At 38.4% G+C, this 22,594-nt stretch overlaps 1 protein-coding gene across 7 annotated transcripts in view; it reads left to right on the top strand.

Moving 5' to 3' along the window:
• The window catches only part of DOCK3 (dedicator of cytokinesis 3), a 292,652-nt gene that overhangs the window by 30,610 nt on the left and 239,448 nt on the right, over positions 1-22,594 (top strand). For all 7 annotated transcript variants that reach the window (XM_042236152.2, XM_042236151.2, XM_042236154.2 and 4 more), the window contains exons 3-4: positions 4,891-4,931; positions 8,053-8,108. In XM_042236152.2, the coding sequence (XP_042092086.1) occupies positions 4,891-4,931; positions 8,053-8,108 (97 nt within the window). The remainder of the gene's footprint in view (positions 1-4,890; positions 4,932-8,052; positions 8,109-22,594) is intronic.

The following is a 22,594-nucleotide window of genomic DNA, read 5'->3' as shown; positions in this document are numbered from 1 at the left end:
CTCAATGGGACTTTGATTTTTGCTGAAATGTCCTCATGGAGAAACTCAGCTGATGTCATTCTCTTTTCTCAAGGATTATAGTGTCTCATTACCTTGTCTCGGATAGTTGCTCTCCATTGCTCTTACACAATTGTTTCTCATATTTTTTTCAGGTTTATATTTGTCTAATGCGAAATGTTTTGTCAGTGCTAGAACCAGAAGTTAGTAAATGTATTTTATACATATTTGAATTATAAAAGAGTTTTTAAAATGTCCTATTCAATAGCAGTATTATTGAAACTTGTTTATGGTTCTTTATAAGTTTATGGAGAACCATAAGCTTAAAGGAGCAATAACTCATTTGGGAGTAAAATTTCTCAATTTTTAATGTCCATTTATTTATTGCCAATTATTATCTTTTATACTTACTGCACATAAAGATTTAAAATAGCATTAAATTATTTTGTATGCAAATAATATACAAGGTTATTCTTCAACAGTTTGCAGTGAAATAATAGAGGATTTTTAATGTTGACCTTTTGAATAATTATGTCCCCCAATTTTGGGGCTGAATTCTCTATAAATTTCTTTTTTTTTTTAATATAAGTGGTTGATACTTTCTTCCATGCCTATTAGTTATATAATTGGAAAGAGGATAAAAGAGTTGGATGGGCTGTGAATATTTTTATTGATATACCAAAGAAAAAGTTAGTATTTTTAGAAGATTGTAGATCTTTGTTTTGGTACTTGACTTTACAGTTGGTTCCTTCTCTAAAGTGAACCTCTTTGTGGATCTGCCATTCATAATGAGTGATAACTTTTTAAAATTATTTTAATCACGATATGGAATGAAATAGAAATTGTGCCTGTTATCTACCTGTCTCTTAATTCAGGGATGAACAACTGTTAGCCCTAGGATAGGAGTGAGAATGAACACATTTGCCTTGTTTCCCTTTTGTCAGACAGTGAAGAATATGTTATACCTTTGAATAAAAAGTTTGAAACTTCTTATTGAAGGGTAGTTTTTGTTGGACTTCATTTGGTGCTTTTGATCTAGCTTGATTGGTTTGCACCCGGAATCTTTGTAAAGGCCTGCTGATTGTTGACTGTCACATGGCCTGAATTATATAGAGGCTTCATTCTTTTGGGTTAACACTGCTAACACTGTTCTGTAGCCTCTCTGTCAGCAGCAATTGTAGTGGTACTGTTGGCTCTTTTTGATAGTATAGCCTTACTTACATTGGGAAGGGCAATTCACAATCTAAATAATGATGCGTATTTAACAAAGTGGTATTCAGCTGTGTTTTGAGACTATAGATGTGAAAACGCCTGGCACAAGGACAGGTGACCACTATTTTTTTGTCTATGTGTTTAAATAATTGTAGCTTTCAGATGAATTAATCTTTAATATACGTATTTACACACAAGACCCAGAATATTTTCTCTTAATTTGTGTTTCCTTTCTTACTGATTGCTTTTCTAACCTAAAGGTGTTACATTTTTTAAAAGTTTCTTTTTTTTTTTTAAAGTCAGACGTGAACTGACTCTTTAATTTATACACCAAGTATGTTTATACACCAGTTGTGGAAGGTGTAATCATCCAGAGTTAAGCTGACAAATGTAAACACTTACATCTGTCTCATTTCATTCACATGGTAAGTACTCACTGGGCCTTTATTTAGTGGTAGTAAGCACACATACACACACCGGTGTCCTGATTTTCTATTTCTGTGACAATATAGTGTTCTCAGTTCTGTTTTTTTGTACATTAATTGCTTTTAAACGGTATGTAATGCTTTCTCTCAGTTTTATTATCTTTGAAAGTATAGTGAATCCCTAGCTGTCTTTCTAAAATCTAGTGTTTGCTTCCTGCATTTCAGTCTAATGTGGTCATATATATATATATTTTTTAATGTGGTTATATTTTATTTAAAAATTATTTTCTGTACTTTTTCCATTTCCTTTGTAGAATAATTTCTTAAATAGAATACACTTTGAGTAACTCCTGCATTAAAATCCCTATAATTTCAGTATAAAATAGGACTTAACATTGCATCTCAATTAGAAATTTTTTCATTTATTACCTTAATTTTTAATCATATTTTATAAAACAGCATTTTTAGAGACTAAATTTGTAATATTTTAAAGGTAGAATTTTTGGATATACATATTTGAATTGTCTAACTTTACTGGTACAGAATTAAAAATTTTAGGGAAGATGACCATTTAAAATTTATTTATTTATTTGTTTATTTTTTTGACTGTGCTGGGTCTTTGTTCCTGCACATGGGTTTCTCTAGTTGTTGTGAACGGGGCTACTCTCTAGTGGTGGGGTGTGGGCTTCTCGCTGTGGTGGCTTCTTTTGTTGCAGAGCACAGGTTCTCAAGTGCTGGCTCAGCAGTTGTGGTACATGGGCTTAGTTGCCCTGCAGCACATGGGATCTTTCTGGACTAGGGATCGAACTATGTCCCCTGCGTTGGCAGTTGGATTCTTAACCACTGGACCTACTGGACCACGGGACCAGGGAAGCCCTTTATATCATTATCTGTCCTGTTTAAGGGAGAAAGCAATGGCACCCCACTCCAGTACTCCTGCCTGGAAAATCTCATGGACGGAGGAGCCTGGTAGGCTGCAGTCCATGGGGTCGCTGAGGCTCGGACACGACTGAGCAACTTTACTTTCACTTTTCACTTTTATGCATTGGAGAAGGAAATGGCAACCCACTCCAGTATTCTTGCCTGGAGAATCCCAGGGACGGGGGAGCCTGGTGAGCTGCTGTCTATGGAGTCGTGCAGAGTTGGACAAGACTCAAGTGACTTAGCAGCAGCAGCAGCAGTCCTGTTTAAGATACTGTAAAGTGTCCAGTAGTCATATATGGATGTGAGAGTTGGATTGTGAAGAAAGCTGAGCGCTGAAGAATTGATGCTTTTGAACTGTGGTGTTGGAGAAGACTCTTGAGAGTCCCTTGGACTGCAAGGAGATCCAACCAGTCCATTCTGAAGGAGGTCAGCCCTGGAATTTCTTTGCAAGGAATGATGCTAAAGCTGAAACTCTAGTACTGTGGCCACCTCATGCGAAGAGTTGACTCACTGGAAAAGACTCTGATGCTGGGAGGGATTGGGGGCAGGAGGAAAAAGGGATGACAGAGGTTAAGATGGCTGGATGGCATCACCGACTCGATGGACGTGAGTCTGAGTGAACTTTGGGAGTTGGTGATGGACAGGGAGGCCTGGCGTGCTGCAATTCATGGGGTCGCAAAGAGTTGGACATGACTGAGTGACTGAACTGAGCTGAACTGAACTGGAAGTGTCCTGTTGGTAAGGTTATCACTTTTAAAAAACCGAAGATAGTGAGACTTTCAGGTATAAATTGAGTTATTCAAATTTATGATCTCAGGTATTGTGCTAAGCAGAAATAAGGGTATTTCTTCTTTTATTGGTTGTTATGATTTCAGGGGAGAAAAAGTTGATTCTTTTCCTCTTAACTTTGTTGTGAGTCTTAAAGGTTAACACATGAAATTAACTCAATTTCAGTGCATGGAATAGTAAGCTCTCTGTTAATATTAGTGATTATCAACAGTCTCCTCTTTCTTTTTTATTTATATTCCTTCTTTAAATACAACTCTTGGCCTCCTCTTCTATTCACTGGAATTGTTTCCTCTTAAACCCGAGTAGAGAACTATAGCAAAACTCTGAAAATAATAGATTGAATTTGAAGAAAGTTGGCAAAAAAATTTCCTTTCTCTGAAAACTATTTTTATTGTGTAATGGAAACTTTCACTGTTATTACTGTGTATGAATGGTAAGAGAAAATAAATGAAGTGTTGCTGTCAACTTTAGTGGCTGGAAAGCCAAGGAATGAGAGTAGTGTAGTTCAGTGCATGGGAAATTTCAGGGAGACAAGGAGATAGAAAGTCAGGGCTGTACTCTCCTTCAGTTCAGTTCAGTCTCTCAGTCGTGTCCAACTCTTTGCGACCTCATGAATCGCAGTACGCCAGGCCTCCCTGTCCATCACCAACTCCTGGAGTTCACTCAGACTCACGTCCATCGAGTCAGTGATGCCATCCAGCCATCTCATCCTCTGTCATCCCCTTCTCCTCCTGCCCCCAATCCCTCCCAGCATCAGAGTTTTTTCCAGTGAGTCAACTCTTTGCATGAGGTGGCCAGAGTACTGGAGTTTCAGCTTCAGCATCATTCCTTCCAAAAAAATCCCAGGGCTGATCTCCTTCAGAATGGACTGGTTGGATCTCCTTGCAGTCCAAGGGACTCTCAAGAGTCTTCTCCAACACCGCAGTTCAAAAGCATCAATTCTTCAGCACTCAGCTTTCTTCACAGTCCAACTCTCACATCCATACATGACCACAGGAAAAACCATAGCCTTGACTAGACGGACCTTAGTCGGCAAAGTAATGTCTCTGCTTTTGAATATGCCATCTAGGTTGGTCAGAACTTTTCTTCCAAGGAGTAAGCATCTTTTAATTTCATCACTGCAGTCACCATCTGCAGTGATTTTGGAGCCCCCCAAAATAAAGTCTGACACTGTTTCCAGTGTTTCCCCATCTATCTCCTATGATATCTGTCACCAAAAAACTATATGATTTTGGGATTTTCTTATCCTGTAATAGTTTCATCTGGGAGTTTTCAAGGAGTTGAATATGTGTCCTCTGAAGTATTTTCCAATTTTTTTTTGTCTTTTTCAGTTGAAAGGATGTTGTGTCTTTGATGAAAATTGGGAACGTTATATTTTTTTGTAAGATTGCTTCTTTTGGAGTAGACTATGCTTAATAAAGGCATAAAGTACCTAAAACTTACTAGAAAGTTTTGCATTAAATAATTATCCTAAAAATACTCATGTTTTTCAGAGAAAACGACAACAATATGATTTTAATATCTTTTGTATGCTTTGTTTTAGGTTGGTATAGGGGAGTTTCAACAAAGAAGCCAAATGTAAAGGTAATAAAAGTTTATTGTTACCTTTTCTAATCTAGAAAGTGGCCTAGTATGTTTGTTTGATATAAAAGCAATCCTTGCTTTCCATCTTTTAATCTTTTACAGTAGCCACACTCATTCTTTCCTTTACAGAACTGTATCAGACTCTTCTCTTTCTCAGCAGTATTACAATGACTTTTTAAAAAGGACAAAATGTGTGTGTGGTAATAGTTGCAAAGCTTATTTTGAAAAAGCCTATTTAGGACATTTAGTATTTTTCCTGAAAATAGTTGACAGCAAGTAAATTGACTTTTTTATAGGCCTATTCCTGTCTAGCCCTGTGATTAGTAAGATGACTTTATTTCTAAAATGAAAAAAACTTTAAAATAATTTTGAATTAGATACATCTGATCATAATGTTCTTGTTAAAATATGAATTTAAAGAAGACTGTTAAGTGCCACATACTAATATTATGAACTAGATTTATATGTTTATTCTCTTACCAAGTAACAATAATTTGATCAGGCCAAATATATTTTAGTTGGCAGTTAGAATACATGTAGCAGCATTCTTTTCCAGTAATACATTTGCAAAAACTTACTTTTCTCTATAATATTACTATTTTTTCTTACATATTTTCTGTGGCTTAATATTTAACATATTATGCTTTTTCTTAAATAGAAAACACCAAAATGATCATATATTAATTTTTATTAAAAATTTTCAGAGTTGTAATCATTAATTTCTCAGTAGACTCACTTACTGGTTTTTAAAGTATTATAAGAAGACAGGACCTTCAAACTTTTAATTCCTCATAGCCGAGGCGTCTCATTTTTGTCAGAGTTGACATTTTGGGCTAGATAAATCCTTGTTATTTTATACATTATGAAAAGCTTAGCAAAATATATGACTTCCACTAATTAATATCTCCACTCAAGTTGAGTCTCTACATTGCTAAAGGCCCTGGGGCTGATGGGTGGGGTGGGAGGTGGTTGGGGTGGTGGTGGTAAAATTGCCCCTGGTTAAGAACCCCTGAGATAAAGGAGGCATATATCAAGAATATATAACAGTAATAAATATGTGTACACTGGAAATGGAGCCCCCAAATATATTGAGCAAATAGTAATAGATTTGAAGTGTAAAATAGATACCAAATAATAATAAGGGCCTTTAATACCCCATTTTCTGCACTGAATAGGTCATCCAGACAGAAAATCAACAAGGAAATGTTGGACTTGTACTATAGTTTAAACCAAATATATCTAATAGACATAATAAAGAATATTTCATATATCAGCAATAAAGTACATGTTTTTCTCAATTGTAAATCAAACATTCTTCAGACTATGTCATATAACAAGGCTTTAGTAAATTTAAAAAGATTGAAATCACACCATGCATCTTTCCTGACCACAATGGTATGAAACTAGAAATCAACAACAGCAAGAAAACTGGAAAATTCACGTGTATGTGGAAATTAAAGAACACATTCTGAACAACCAGTGGACCAAAGAAGAGGTAAAAAAAATCTTGACACAAATGAAAACAGAAACACAATACCCCAAAACCTATGGGCTACTGCAAAAGCGGTTTAGAGGGAAGTTAATAGTGATAAAAGCCTACAGTAAGAAAAAAAGACAGATATTAAGTAAACCATCTTACTTTACATCTGAAGAAACTAGAAAAAAGAAGAAACTATGCCCAAATTTAGCAGAGTCAAGAAAATAACAAAAATTAGGGTGGAGATAAATGAAAAAGAGACCAGAAAACACGGGAAAAGGTCAATGAAACTAAAAGCTGTTTCTTTTTAAAGATAAAATTAATTGAGGGAAAAAAAAGACAAGGAGAAATGAAAGAGCAGACATTAAAAATGATACCACAGAAATACAAAGGATTATAAATGCTATGACAATTGTATCTAACAGATTGAACAGTCTATAAGAAATGGATAAACTCCTAGAAACTTAAAACCTATCCAGAATGAATCAGGAAAAATAGAAAATCTGAATAGTCCAATAATCAGTAAGGAAATTGAATCAGTAATTATTAAAAACCTCCCAACAAAGAAATGTTCAAGGCCAGATGACTTCACTGGTGAATACTACTAAACTTTAAAGAATTAACACCAGTCCTTCATGAAAGCTATTCCAAAAATTGAAGAGGAGGGAACACTTCCAGATTTGTTTCACGAGGCTAGCATTACTCTGATATCAAAGTCAGAAAAGGACACTGTAGGAAAAGAAAACTATAGATCATTATCACTGATGAATATAGATGCTAAACTCTCAACAAAATACTACCAGTATGAAACAATCCCATTCATGATAGCATCAAAACAATCAAATATTTAGAAATAAATATAACCAAGGAGCTGAAAGAGCTGTACACTGAAAACTGTAAAATGCATTACTATACTCTAGCTGCTGATGGGCTTGTGTGGTATAGGTTAAGTTTATTACGGACAGTGGTGTGGGCCAAAGAGTATTAAAAAAAAACAAACAGACCATTTGTGTTTTATTTTGAAGGAAGTTTTATACATCAGGAAAAGGAGTGAAACATTGATTGGAAAATGTAATTGATTTTAAAACAATACATTAAAAAAAATCCTTTGAAGAATTGAAATCAGATTATGGCAGACACCAAAGTGGAAACCATTTGCAAAGAGTAAAAGAAGAAACATTTATAGACGCTCTCAAATTGATTTATTCTTTGTAAATACAAATGTTACCCAGAGTGTGAGAATTCTTTCTCTTAACGCAGAGCTGGATAAGCTGTAAATTGTTGGTTAGATGATAATGTTGGTTTTGTAGATACATGCCAAGCTCTGTGCAGAAGTCTATACTATCTTAAGTGTGATTTCATGGAATATTTCTAAAACTTAAAAAAAAAAGTTTTTGTGGTTGCTTAACACTAGTTTTTCCCCCTTGTGAATAGACTCTGATTGTGAATGACAATGAAATTCCTGTTAAATATAGTTTGTTCAACTTTGTATTCTTAATTAATATGTGAAGTGGCTGCACCTGAAGAGATCTACTGTTTTGTTGATAGAGTATTTCCATGCTGAAATCTGACTGTTATTTCAGTCTAAATGAGATGTTAATCACAAAGTACTTTTTCTAATAGGAAATCTTATCTCTTTTATAGGGGATCTTTCCTGCAAATTACATTCATTTGAAAAAAGCAATTGTCAGTAATAGGGGGTGAGTAGTTGGCTTTGCTAAACTTATTTATAATTTTTGTTGGCTGCAGAGGAAGACTTTTTTCCTTTTGATTCATAGTATAAAATACACTATTGTTATGTTTTCCTGCAAAAATATACTTTATCATATATAATTCTGAGGATATAATTTTATCTTAAAATACTGACAACTTTAATTTCTTTTCCTGTATACTGGAAAGGTAGCCTGAGTTGTTATGAATTTCATAGAAACAATTATACATGCAGTATATTTTACAAAATGATGTGTTATTTTGAGAATAGTCTTTGATAGGATAGGAGTTAGTGATAAACCTGTCATTTTGTTTCTGTGTATGAAAAGTGAGGGAGACTTTTAAAATCTTTCCTTTTTTGCAAGTTGAAATTGAAAGAAACTATGGAAATGGCAACAACTCATTCCAGTATTCTTACCTGGAGAATCCGATGGACAGAGTAGCCTGGTGGGCTACAGTCCATAGGGTCACACAGAGTTGGACATGATTGAAGTGACTTAGCACGCATGCACACTTAAAGGCATACCTTAAAGATAAAATGATAGTGTATATAATGGATATATAGTTTGGTCACAAATTATGAAACAAAAGCAATTGGTAAATAAAAGAGAATCAAGATGTAATTATATCAAAATGTTAATATCAATTGCTTTTGCATGTTCAAATTGTGGGTGATTTTTAAAAATTGTTTATTTTTAATGCCTTATTTTAAAAAGTAATATGTATTATTATAGGATTGTGATTTTATTTTAAAAAGTTAAACATCATTTTATTTTTTTTCCTTTTATTTATTTATTTATTTTAAATCCTTAATTCTTACATGCGTTCCCAAACATGAACCCCCCTCCCACCTCCCTCCCCATAACATCTCTCTGGGTCATCCCCATGCACCAGCCCCAAGCATGCTGTATCCTGCGTCAGACATAGACTGGTGATTCGATTCTTACATAATAGTATACATGTTAGAATGCCATTGTCCCAAATCATCCCACCCTCTCCCTCTCCCTCTGATTCCAAAAGTCCGTTATACACATCTGTGTCTTCTTTGCTGTCTTGCATACAGGGTCGTCATTGCCATCTTTCTAAATTCCATATATATGTGTTAGTATACTGTATTGGTGTTTTTCTTTCTGGCTTACTTCACTCTGTATAATCGGCTCCAGTTTCATCCATCTCATCAGAATTGATTCAAATGAATTCTTTTTAATGGCTGAGTAATACTCCATAGTGTATATGTACCACAGCTTTCTTATCCATTCATCTGCTGATGGACATCTAGGTTGTTTCCACGTCCTGGCTATTATAAACAGTGCTGCGATGAACATTGGGGTACATGTGTCTCTTTCAATTCTGGTTTCCTCGGTGTGTATGCCCAGCAGTGGGATTGCTGGGTCATAAGGTAGTTCTTTTTTTTTTTTTTTTTTTAAATTTTTATTTTATTTTTTTCTTTTTAGTTTTTTATTTTTTAAATTTTAAAATCTTTAATTCTTACATGCATCCCCAAACATGAACCCCCCTCCCACCTCCCTCCCCATAACATCCCTCTGGGTCATCCCCATGCACCAGCCCCAAGCATGCTGCATCCTGCGTCAGACATAGACTGGCGATTCAATTCACATGATAGTATACATGTTAGAATGTCATTCTCCCAAATCATCCCACCCTCTCCCTCTCCCTCTGAGTCCAAAAGTCCGTTATACACATCTGTGTCTCTTTCCCTGTCTTGCATACAGGGTCGTCATTGCCATCTTCCTAAATTCCATATATATGTGTTAGTATACTGTATTGGTGTTTTTCTTTCTGGCTTACTTCACTCTGTATAATCGGCTCCAGTTTCATCCATCTCATCAGAACTGATTCAAATGAATTCTTTTTAACGGCTGAGTAATACTCCATTGTGTATATGTACCACAGCTTTCTTATCCATTCATCTGCTGATGGACATCTAGGTTGTTTCCATGTCCTGGCTATTATAAACAGTGCTGCGATGAACATTGGGGTACATGTGTCTCTTTCAATTCTGGTTTCCTTGGTGTGTATGCCCAGCAGTGGGATTGCTGGGTCATAAGGTAGTTCTATTTGCAATTTTTTAAGGAATCTCCACACTGTTCTCCATAGTGGCTGTACTAGTTTGCATTCCCACCAACAGTGTAGGAGGGTTCCCTTTTCTCCACACCCTCTCCAGCATTTATTGCTTGCAGATTTTTGGATCGCAGCCATTCTGACTGGTGTGAGGTGGTACCTCATTGTGGTTTTGATTTGCATTTCTCTAATAATGAGTGATGTTGAGCATCTTTTCATGTGTTTGTTAGCCATCCGTATGTCTTCTTTGGAGAAATATCTATTTAGTTCTTTGGCCTATTTTTTGATTGGGTCGTTTATTTTTCTGGAATTGAGCTGCTTGTATATTTTTGAGATTAGTTGTTTGTCAGTTGCTTCATTTGCTATTATTTTCTCCCATTCAGAAGGCTGTCTTTTCACCTTGCTTATATTTTCCTTTGTTGTGCAGAAGCTTTAAATTTTAATTAGATCCCATTTGTTTATTTTTGCTTTTATTTCCAGAATTCTGGGAGGTGGATCATAGAGGATCCTGCTGTGATTTATGTCAGAGAGTGTTTTGCCTATGTTCTCCTCTAGGAGTTTTATAGTTTCTGGTCTTACATTTAGATTTTTAATCCATTTTGAGTTTATTTTTGTGTGCGGTGTTAGAAAGTGATCTAGTTTCATTCTTTTACAAGTGGTTGACCAGTTTTCCCAGCACCACTTGTTAAAGAGATTGTCTTTACTCCATTGTATATTCTTGCCTCCTTTGTCAAAGATAAGGTGTCCATATGTGTGTGGATTTATCTCTGGGCTTTCTATTTTGTTCCATTGATCTATATGTCTGTCTTTGTGCCAGTACCATACTGTCTTGATGACTGTGGCTTTGTAGTAGAGCCTGAAGTCAGGCAAGTTGATTCCTCCAGTTCCATTCTTCTTTCTCAAGATTGCTTTGGCAATTTGAGGTTTTTTGTATTTCCATACAAATCTTGAAATTATTTGTTCTAGTTCTGTGAAAATGTGGCTGGTAGCTTGATAGGGATTGCATTGAATTTGTAAATTGCTTTGGGTAGTATACTCATTTTCACTATATTGATTCTTCTGGTGCATGAACATGGTATATTTCTCCATTTATTAGTGTCCTCTTTGATTTCTCTCATCAGTGTTTTATAGTTTTCTATATATAGGTCTTTAGTTTCTTTAGGTAGATATATTCCTAAGTATTTTATTCTTTTCGTTGCAATGGTGAATGGAATTGTTTCCTTAATTTCTTTTTCTACTTTCTCATTATTAGTGTATAGGAATGCAAGGGATTTCTGTGTGTTGATTTTATATCCTGCAACTTTACTATATTCATTGATGAGCTCTAGTAATTTTCTGGTGGAGTCTTTAGGGTTTTCCATGTAGAGGATCATGTCATCTGCAAACAGTGAGAGTTTTACTTCTTCTTTTCCAGTTTGGATTCCTTTTATTTCTTTTTCTGCTCTGATTACTGTGGCCAAAACTTCCAGAACTATGTTGAATAGTAGTGGTGAAAGTGGGCACCCTTGTCTTGTTCCTGACTTTAGGGGAAATGCTTTCAATTTTTCACCATTGAGGATAATGTTTGCTGTGGGTTTGTCATATATAGCTTTTATTAAACATCATTTTAAAGATACTGTTTAACCATGATAGCTTTGGGGACAAGAGATGATGTTTTTGACCAGAGGTTGAGCTAGCATTGGAGTATCTTTCTGGTAAGTTAGGATTTAGTCAGGAAAAGAGAAACTTGTGAGTCATTTTATAAAATAGAATTTAATATAGGGAATTTTAGACACATATTTGGAAAAGACCCTGATACTGAGAAAGACTGAAGGCAGAAGGAGAAGAGGCAACAGAGGATAAGATGGTTGGATGGCATCACCAATCCAGTGACCATGAACTTGGGGAAACTCCAGGAGATGAAGAGGGACAGGCAGGCCTGGAGTTCTGCAGTGCATGGCATCACAGAGAGTTGGACAGGAATTGCTGACTGAACAACAACAACAACAAGAAGTTGGAATAGTGAAAGAAAAAAAGGAAGAAATATAGGAATAACACAAAATAATCACTGCAGTAAAGCATTCTGTACTCTGATGCCTGGGAATACAAAATATAAAGGTTGGGGATACCAGAATCCAGGAACTGTAAATATTTTAGGATATATATTATGTCTTAAGAAAAAGTACATTCTCTAACATAATCACAATAATTATGATGCTCAGGAAATGTAACATAGATACAATAGTTCAGTTCTGTCACTCAGTCATGTCCGACTCTTTTGAGATCCCATGGACTGTAGCAGCACCCCAGGCTTCCCTGTCCATCACCAACTCCTGGAGCTTGCTCAAACTCATATCTTTTGAGTTGGTGACGCCATCCAACCATCTCATCCTCTGTTGTCCCCTTCTTCTCATGCCTTCAATCTTTCCCAGTATTGGGGTCTTTTTAAATGAGTCAGTTCTTCACTTCAGGTGGCCAAAGTATTGGAGCTTCAGCTTCAGCATCAGTCCTTCCAGTGAATATTCAGGACTGATCTCCTTCAGAAGGGACTGGTTGGATCTCCTTGCAGTCCAAGGGATTCTCAAAAGTCTTCTCTAACATCACAGTTCAAAAGCATCAATTCTTCAGCGCTCAGCTTTCTTTATAGTCCTGCTCTCACATTCATACTTGAGTGCTGGAAAAACCAAAGCTTTGACTAGATGGACCTTTGTTGGCAAAGTAATGTCTCTGCTTTTTAATATGCTGTCTAGGTTGGTTATAGCTTTTCGTCTAAGGAGCAAGCATCTTTTAATGTCATGGCTACAGTCACCATCCATGGTGATTTTGGAGCCCCCCAAAATAAAGTCTGTCACTGTTTCCATTGTTTCTCCATCTATTTGCCCTGAAGTAATGAACAACAAACTGGTTCCAAATAGGAAAAGGAGTATGTCAAGGCTGTATATTGTCACCCTGCTTATTTAACTTCTATGCAGAGTACATCATGAGAAATGCTGGGCTGGAAGAAACACAAGCTGGAATCAAGATTGCCAGGAGAAATATCAATAACCTCAGATATGCAGATGACACCACCCTTATGGCAGAAAGTGAAGAGGAACTAAAAGCCTCTTGATGAAAGTGAAAGAGGAGAGTGAAAAAGTTGGCTTAAAGCTCAGCATTCAGAAAACGAAGATCATGGCATCTGGTCCCATCACTTCATGGGAAATAGATGGGGAAACAGTGGAAACAGTGTCAGACTTTATTTTTTGGGGCTCCAAAATCACTGCAGATGGTGACTACAGCCATGAAATTAAAAGAGGCTTAGTCCTTGGAAGAAAAGTTATGACCAACCTAGATAGCATATTCAAAAGCAGAGACATTACTTTGCCAACAAAGGTCCATCTAGTCAAGGCTATGGTTTTCCTGTGGTCATGTATGGATGTGAGAGTTGGACTGTGAAGAAGGCAGAGCGCCGAAGAACTGATGCTTTTGAACTGTGGTATTGGATAAGACTCCTGAGAGTCCCTTGGACTGCAAGGAGATCCAACCAGTCCATTCTGAAGGAGATCAGCCCTGGGATTTCTTTGGAAGGAATGATGCTAAAGCTGAAACTCCAGTACTTTGGCCACCTCATGCGAAGAGTTGACTCACTGGAAAAGACTCTGATGCTGGGAGGAATTGGGGGCAGGAGAAGGGGACGACAGAGGATGAGATGGCTGGATGGCATCACGGACTCGATGGACGTGAGTCCGAGTGAACTCCGGGATCTGGTGATGGACAGGGATGCCTGGCGTGCTGTGATTCATGGGGTTGCAAAGAGTCGGAGATGACTGAGTGACTGAACTGAACTGAACTGTACTGAATGAGACCGGATGCCGTGATCTTCTTTTTTTGAATGCTGAGTTTTAAGCAAGCTTTTTTACTTTCCACTTTCATCAAGAGGCTCTTTAGTTCTTCTTCACTTTCTGCCATAAGGGTGGTGTCATCTGCATATCTGAGGTTATTGATATTTCTCCCACAATCTTGATTCCAGCTTGTGCTTCATCCAGCCCAGCGTTTCTCATGATGTACTCTGCATATAAGTTAAATAAACAGGGTGACAGTATACAGCCTTGATGTAATCTTTTCTCGATTTGGAACTAGTCTGTTGTTCCATGTCCAGTTCTAACTGTTGCTTCCTGACCTGCATACAAATTTCTCAGGAGGCGTATTCCCATCTCTTGAAGAATTTTCCATAGTTTGTTGTGAGCCACACAGTCAAAGGCTTTGGCATAGTCAATAAAGCAGAAGTAGATGTTTTTCTCAGAGAAGACAATGGGACCCCACTCCAGTACTCTTGCCTGGAAAATCCCATGGACGGAGGAACCTGGTAGGCTGCAGTCCATGGGGTCGCGAAGAGTCAGACATGACTGAGCGACTTCACTTTCGCTTTTCATTTTCATGCATTGGAGAAGGAAATGGCAACCCACTCCAGTGTTCTTGCCTGGAGAATCCCAGGGACAGGGGAGCCTGGTGGGCTGCCATCTATGGGGTCGCACAGAGTCGGACACAATTGAAGCGACTTAGCAGCAGCAGCAGATGTTTTTCTGGAACTCTTGATTTTTCAATGATCCAGCGGATGTTGGCAATTTGATCTCTGGTTCCTCTGCTTTTTCTAAATCCAGCTTGAACATCTGAAAATTCACAGTTCACGTACTTTTGAAGCCTGACTTGGAGAATTTTGAGCATTACTTTGCTATCATGCTATAAAATATATAGTCCTAATTCAAATGTCCCTAATCATCCCATGAGTATTCTTTATATCTGTTTTCATTTGGTTAGCTTTTTGGGGGTTGGGTGGGGTATGGTTCAGGATCCAGTCAATAATTAAATATTATATTTCATCTTTCTTAACAGTTCTCCAGGCTTGGTTTTCGTTTTCCTTTTTATGCAATTGACTTTGTTGAAGTACCCAGGCCAGTTGTTTTGCAAAATGTCCCTCAATTGGTGTTTGTCTGTTTCCTTATGGTTAGATGCGACTTAAGCATCTTAGATAGCAGTACTGTATAGGTGGTGTTGTGGATTGAAATGGTCAGATTTCTCCTGGATATCTTCCCAGTGCTTGGTTAGATCAGCAAGACAGGGACTTAAGGGTCTACCTTAGCAAATATCAATCAGGAATTGAGGGTCTTTCAGTCAGAGAACATGCACTGTGTTTCTATCATGTGCCTTCTTCATTGCCTCCTGCCATACTTGGGAGGGGTATAACTGTACTTTCAGTGCTTTATAGGGTATATCATCTGCTTCTTGAGAAATTTGTGCCATTTTTACTGAAGTACTTGTTTTGTTTGGTTGACAAGGAAGTGAAATTGTTTGAATAATCTGTGAAAATGTTCTTGTGGGAACTTTAAAAATTTTAATATTTTCTGTTATCTTCCTAAGTGTTTCTTGATACCTGGATTTTCTCATTCATAAAATGATTCAAATATTGTTGCTGCTTTTTATAAAGTTTCACTGAAAAACTTACACATTTATAGTAAATTAGAGAGTTTGAGGGCTGATAAAGAAAAAAGACATGACCATGAGATGGTAGTAGCACATAATGGGCTTTATTTAGGCAGAGCTCTGACAAGTTGCAAAGGCAATTCCATCACAGCAGGAGACCTTTCAGAGACAGCGGTGCCAGGCCACAATGGGAAGGGGAAAAGTATACTTGAACTCTTCGGGGAGAGGACTGCCAGAGAGGGAACTCATTTGTCTAGATCATATTATTCGTTTGCAAGATGGTAAGTCTCTGGTTCAGAGAGCACCTCAGGACAAAAGCAGCTTGGAATCTTTTATAGCCCTAAGGCTTATCTTATCTATGGCTAGCAAACACTGAGTGCAGTTTTGTTAAGTATGTGATGATCAGTGGAGTCCACTGTAAGGAACCTGCCTAATGGTGTTGGCTAATCCACTTGGTGTATGGTACCATATCGAAGTCTCAGGGTTACCCACTGCTACTGGCCAGTTCTGATTCCACAGTTATGGTACTGTTACTGAACTAAACTTTGGTCTGCCCGTGTGCAGTAAAGCCAATCTACTAACACCAGATTGTGGTGAAGGAAAGGCAGCATTTATCACAGGGCGCCAAGCAAGAGTCCAGGTAGCAAGTGCCTAAAAGCGCTGAACTACCGGAAGGCTTTCAGAGAAGGGTATTTAGACAAGGTGAGGGAAGGGGGTTGTGGGGTGTGATCAGTTCATGGATAGTCCCCCAAATGGTTGGTGGTGAGATAATCAGGGGTCAACATCATCAACCTTCTGGTTTCAGCCTGTCTGGAGTCTGCCTGCTTGTGAGCAGCATGAGGTTAACTTCTTCCATCTGGTAGGGGTTTCAGTCTCTGCAACAAAGGATATGGCTCATATTATTATCTACAGTACTTGAGGAGGAACTAAAGGTCCTTGAGTTTGTTTTAAGGCTGAACTATTACTAACTTGTCTTGCTTGACTGTTTTCCTTTATTTCTGTATTTTTTCACTTGTCTGATTAAATTTACTCTTTGGAATCCCTGGTGGCTCAGAGGTTAAAGCGTCTGCCTGCAATGTGGGAGACCAGGGTTCAATCCCTGGGTCGGGAAGATTACCCTGGAGAAGGAAATGGCAATCCACTCCAGTATTCTTGCCTGGAGAATCCCATGGACGGAGGAACATGGTGGGCTACAGTCCATGGGGTCGCAAAGAGTTGGACACGACTGAGTGACTTCACTTTCTTTAGGAGGCTAAAGGACTCTTGTCTACAAGAGTCAGGCAGAGGACATTGTGGAGTTCAGGGCAGCATTCTGTTCTGGGAAGGCCCTATAGGGTCCTGCTTGGTTCAGTACCCGATCAGTCTTGAGTAAAACTCCATGGAGCTGATCTCAAGAGCAGCTCTTGGACCTTATACCACATTCATCTTGGAATGGCTAGGAAAGGAAGTAGATCAAATTCATGGGACATTGGGGATAGTTGGTATAAGACATTTTTGTAAATTGGGTTGCTCTGCAAGATTACTCATTTGAGTGAGCCAGTCTGAAAGTCTTCAAGCAAGGTAAGAACATCCTCATCACAGTAGAGAAGAAAGGCCTTTTTCTGCTGCAAAAGGAGGTTTAGTAGGAGCAAAACTTAAGGTCTTTTGTGTTATGCAGTGTCTCTATTATCTCTACCATTTTTGTCCAAGTCAGTAACCTGCTTTTTTGTCTTAATATAGATAAAAGGCCATAAATCCAAGTGACCTTGTAATTCAGAAATGATCAGGATCAAAACTAGAGTTTGGTTTTTGGCTATTTGAGCACTGAAGATGAAAGAGAAAACTGCTTTGAACTCTTACACAAAGCATCAGTAAACATTCAGCTTTTGGTAGCCCTGATTGCCTGACTAGAGATTATCCTTCCAATTCTATATTATGTTGTTTTTCAGTTGCTAAGTTGTGTCTGACTGTTTGTGACGCCATGGACTGCAACAGGCCAGGCTTCCCTGTCCTCCACTGTATCTTGGAGTTTGCCTAAACTCACATCCATTGTGTCGATGATCCTATCCAACCATCTCATTCTCTGTTGCCCCATTCTCCTCCTACCCTTAATCTTACCCAGCATCAGGGTCTTTTCCAGTGAGTTGGCACTTTGTATCAGGCAGCCAAAGTATTGGAGCTTCAACTTCAGCATCAGTCCTTCCAATGACTGTTCAGGGTTAGTTTCCTTTAGGTTTGACTTGTTTGATCTCCTCGCAGTCCAAGGGACCCTCAAGAGTCTTCTCCAGACCACAGTTCGAAAGAATCAATTCTTTAGCACTCAGCCTTTTTTTATGGTCCAACTCTCACATCTGTACATTACTCCTGGAAAAACCATAGCTTTGACTATATGGACCTTTATCAGCAAAGTGATGTCTGTGCTAAAAAGCATATTAAAAAATACACTGTATAGGTTTGTCATAGGTTTCCTTCCAAGGAGCAAGGCATCTTTTAATTTCATGACTGCAGTCGCTGTGATTTTAGAGCCCAAGAAAATAAAATCTGTCAGTGTTTCCATAGATAGTATGGAGTATGTCAAATTGTCTCATCTATCCATTCATTCCTTGTATGCGCTAGCATACAAAACTCTTACTTGGGAATACAGTTTAAAGGAGAAACAGTGGGTCAGCAGTACTCAGAAGGTCTTTTGCTTTTTGATCATGCAGGCCAAGTTATCTTTTGGTACTTTAAAAAAAAAAATTTTCTCTTGACCTCATTGGAACTTCCTTTGTAGCTCAGATGGTAAAGAATTTGCCTGCTGTGCAGGAGACCCTTGTTCAATCCCTGGGTCAGGAAGATCCCCTGGAGAAGGGAATGGCAACCCATTCCAGTATTCTTGCCTGGAGAACTCCGTGGAGAAAGGAGCCTGGTGAACTGCAGTCCATGGGGTAACAAAGAGTCAGATACGATCTCATTGTTGGTCTATTTATCAAACTTCTCTCAACCTAGCTTCAGACTTTACCCCCTAGGACAGAGCTAGAAGACAGTGTTAGACTTTGCTTATAATCATATAGATTTCTGTTGTATGTATTCTGGCAACCTTGTTATTACCATTACCACACATGGTTGGGGATCTGTGGCCTTGAGGTAATAGATGAGAGAGAAAGAATAGGAAGGGAATCTGTAATGGCATCCAGCTCAAATGGCAAAAAATCTGCTTGCAGTGTGGAAGACCCAGGTTCAGTCCCTGGGTCAGGAAGATCCCCTGAGGAAGGGCATGGCAACCCACTTCAGTATCCTTACCAGGATAATCCTATGGACAGAGGAGCCTGGTGGGCTATAGTCCATGGGGTTGCAAAGAGTCAGACACGACTGAGCGACTAACATTTTCACTTTCAAAGAAATATTGGGAGAGTTATTGAGAGTCAGTTGTCCAGGAATAGTACAAAAGGATGTGATCATCTCAAGGACCATGGAATAGAGTTGTGCTTTATACAGCATTAGACAGCTTAGAAAAAGGCAAGCTATGTCCTAACTTGTCGCAACTTGACATGGAAGGAGAAGTGGGGACTTTCTGTGATTACGCTTTACTGCCTGTGTTACTGCAATGCCTTCTAACTGCTCTCCCCACTTGTATTCATGGCCTCCTACAGTTTATTCTCAATACAGCTGCCAAAGCAGTTTTTAAAAATATAAGTGAGATCATGCTACTCTTGTGCTTAAAACCTTTCAATGACTCCCATTTCACTCAGAGCAAAGACCAGAGTTCTTACAAAGCCTTACAAAGTTTTATGATGTGGCTTCTTGTCACCCCTGTGACCTCATCTGCTGTCCCTTTTTCTCAGTTGACTTCAGTTATTTTGGCTTCTTTCCTTTTAATCAAACATGTCAGATATGTTCCTGCCTTAAGGGTTTTGCTCATGATGTTTCCTGTGCTTGAACACTGTGCCTGGTTAACCTTGTTACTTTCTTTAGGTCTTTTCTCAAATCTTCTGTATTTAATTAATTCTGCCTCTTGCCCTTGCCTTACCAACTCAAAACTGGATGCTCCTATAGAAATGTCTGCCTCTGGAAACTGAATGTACATGCCAACAAGTTGATTTCTTTGTAATCTCTGCTGCTTTGGATAATTGGTTTTCTTTTCTAAGTCTGGGGTGGCTGGAGCTCAGGCCCTGAGCCTGTGCTATAATCATAAGGAGTCTGAGAAATCAAGTGTCCATCATTTTCCACTTGTATACTGGAAGGCAGCTCTATGTTAGGGTTTTTCTCCAGCACAGAAGGAGAGTTACAATGCAGGACAGCTAAGGAAAAGGAAATCCCAATTTTCTCTAACATTACCACGCTTTTCTTCTGGGATTTATGTTAGGAGAATGTTGGAGTTCTTCTGCCTCATCCCCATATCTCTTAAGTACTCATATATATCTTGCTGCTGACTTTCTTTTGACTTCTAACTGGCATGTATCCTTTGTGCTGAGGTTTTTTTTTTTTCCCCCTACTTCTGGTACTTTTTATCATTTAAAAAAATCTTGGTGAACTGTGTGTAAAATTTAGCATTTTGACCATTTTAAAGTGTACAGTCTGATGGCATTAAGTACATTCACAGTGCTGTCCAGACCTTCATCAGTATTCAACTCCAGAACTTTTCCCTCATCCCAAACAGAAAGTCTGTGCCCTTTAAACAGTAACCCTCTATTCCTCCTTTCCCTCAGCCCCTGGTAACCTTTCTTTTGCTATCTGTCTGTATATAAGTGGAATCATTCAATATTTGTTCTTTTGTGTCTGTTTTATTTCACTTGGCTTAGTGTTTTCAAACCTCATCCACATTGTAGCATCTATGAAAATTTCATTCCTTTTAAAGATTGACTAGTATTCCATTATCTATTTATAATTTCAGTATTCCACTTGGCCATAGATGGATATTTTGACTGTTTTTCATTTGCAAAATTCTTGCTTGGTTGTTTTGCATATCTGTTGACTCTTGGTTTATTTATGTTTGCTTTTATTTCATACTTTTGTTTTTTTTTTAAATGGAAGTTACTCATGTCACTAAGCATTGCAAATATTTAAAAATGTTTATCAGATTTATAAAATCCTGAGAAGAATTTTTGTTTTATTTTAAGCCTTTGGACATCTTTTTTTTTGGGGGGGGGGACGTCTTTACATATCTTAGAATTTTGGGTTTCAGAAGTGGGAGATGTTGTTTTCCCTTCCTTTTCTCCCTCTGAACACATCTGTCTAGTGTTTGCATTGTTGCCTCTATCTGCTTCCAAGGCCCCCATGTGCAATATCGTGTTGGGTCTCCTTCCCCAGAGTGACCTTGGGCTTTTGGCAGATCCTGACCTCTGGCTGAGGGAAGGAGGGGTTTAGGCTCCAATCTGTTTAGCCCTAGAGATTGCTAAAATCATGTTTTGTTTTGTTTTTTAATTTTTTAATGGAAGGACAACTGCTTTACAGAATTTTGTGGTTTTCTGTCATACATCAACAAGAATCAGCCATAGGTACACCCAAGGCCCCTCCCTCCTGAGCCTCCCTTCCATCTCCCTCCCCATCCCACTCTTCAGCCTGTTACAGAGCCCCGTTTGAGTTCCCTGAGTCACATAGCAAATTCCCATTGGCTATCTATTTTACATATGGTATTGTAAATTTCTATGTTACATGCTCCATACATCTCCCCTTCTCCCTCCTCTCCTCCCCCCATGTCCATAGGTCTGATCTATATGTTTGTTTCTCCATTGCTGCCCTAAAAATAATCAGTGCCATCTTTTTAGAGTCCATATATATGCATCAGTATACTGTACTTATATTTCTCTTTCTGACTTGCTTCACTCTGTAGGTTCAAACTCTAGGTTCATCCATCTCACTGGAATGGATTCAAATGCATTCCTTTTTAAGGCTGAGTAGTATTCTGTTGTTTATATGTACTACAACTTCTTTATGCATTCATCTGTTGATGGACATCTAGGTTGCTTCCATGGTCTAGCTATTGTAAATAGTGCTGCAGTGAACATTGGGGTACATGTGTCTTTTTCAGTTTTGGTTTCCTCAGGATATATGCCTAGCAGTGGGATTGCTGGGACATATGGTGGTTTTATTGCTAGCTTTTAAAGGAATCTCCATACTGTCTTCCACTGTGGCTTTATCAGTTTGCATTCCCACCAGCAAGACAAGAGTGTTCCCTTTTCTTCACACCCTCTCCAGCATTTATTGTTTGTAGACTTTTTGATGATGGCCATTCTGACTGGTGTGAGGTGGTGTCTCATTGTAGTTTTGATTTGCATTTCTCTAATAGTGAGTGATGTTGAGCATCTTCTCCTGTGCCTATTAGCCATCTTTATGTCTTTGGACAAATGTCTCTTCAGGTCCCTTTTCCACTTTTTGATTGGGTTATTTGCTTTTCTGGTATTGAGTTGTATAAGCTGCTTGTATATTTTTGAAATTAATTCTTTGTCAATTGTTTCAGTTCAGTTCGGTTCAGTTGCTCAGTCATGTCCGACTCTTTGCGACCCCATGAACCACAGCATAGCAGGCCTCCCCGTCCATCACCAGCTCCCGGAGTTCACCCAAACCCATGTCCATTGAGTCGATGAGGCTATCCAGCCATTTCATCCTCTGTCATCCCCTTCTCCTCCTGCCTTCAGTCTTTTCACAGCAACTCTTTTCAAATGAGTCAGCTCTTGGAATCAGGTGGCCAAAGTATTGGAGTTTCAGCTTCAACATCAGTCCTTCCAGTGAACACCCAGGACTGATCTCCTTTAGGATGGACTGGTTGGATCTCCTTGCAGTCCAAGGGACTCCCAAGAGTCTTCTCCAACACCACAATTCAAAAGCATCAATTCTTCTGTGCTCAGCTTTCTTTATAGTCCAACTCTCACATCCATACATGACTACTGGAAAAACCGTAGCCCTGACTAGACGGACCTTTGCTGACAAAGTAATGTCTCTGCTTTTCAATATGTTGTCTAGGTTAGTCATAACTTTCCTTCCAAGGACTAAGTGT

This window comes from Ovis aries, chromosome 19, assembly GCF_016772045.2.
Source record: "Ovis aries strain OAR_USU_Benz2616 breed Rambouillet chromosome 19, ARS-UI_Ramb_v3.0, whole genome shotgun sequence".
Classification (NCBI taxonomy): Eukaryota; Metazoa; Chordata; class Mammalia; order Artiodactyla; family Bovidae; genus Ovis; species Ovis aries.
This window is presented reverse-complemented; position numbering and strand designations above follow the sequence as displayed.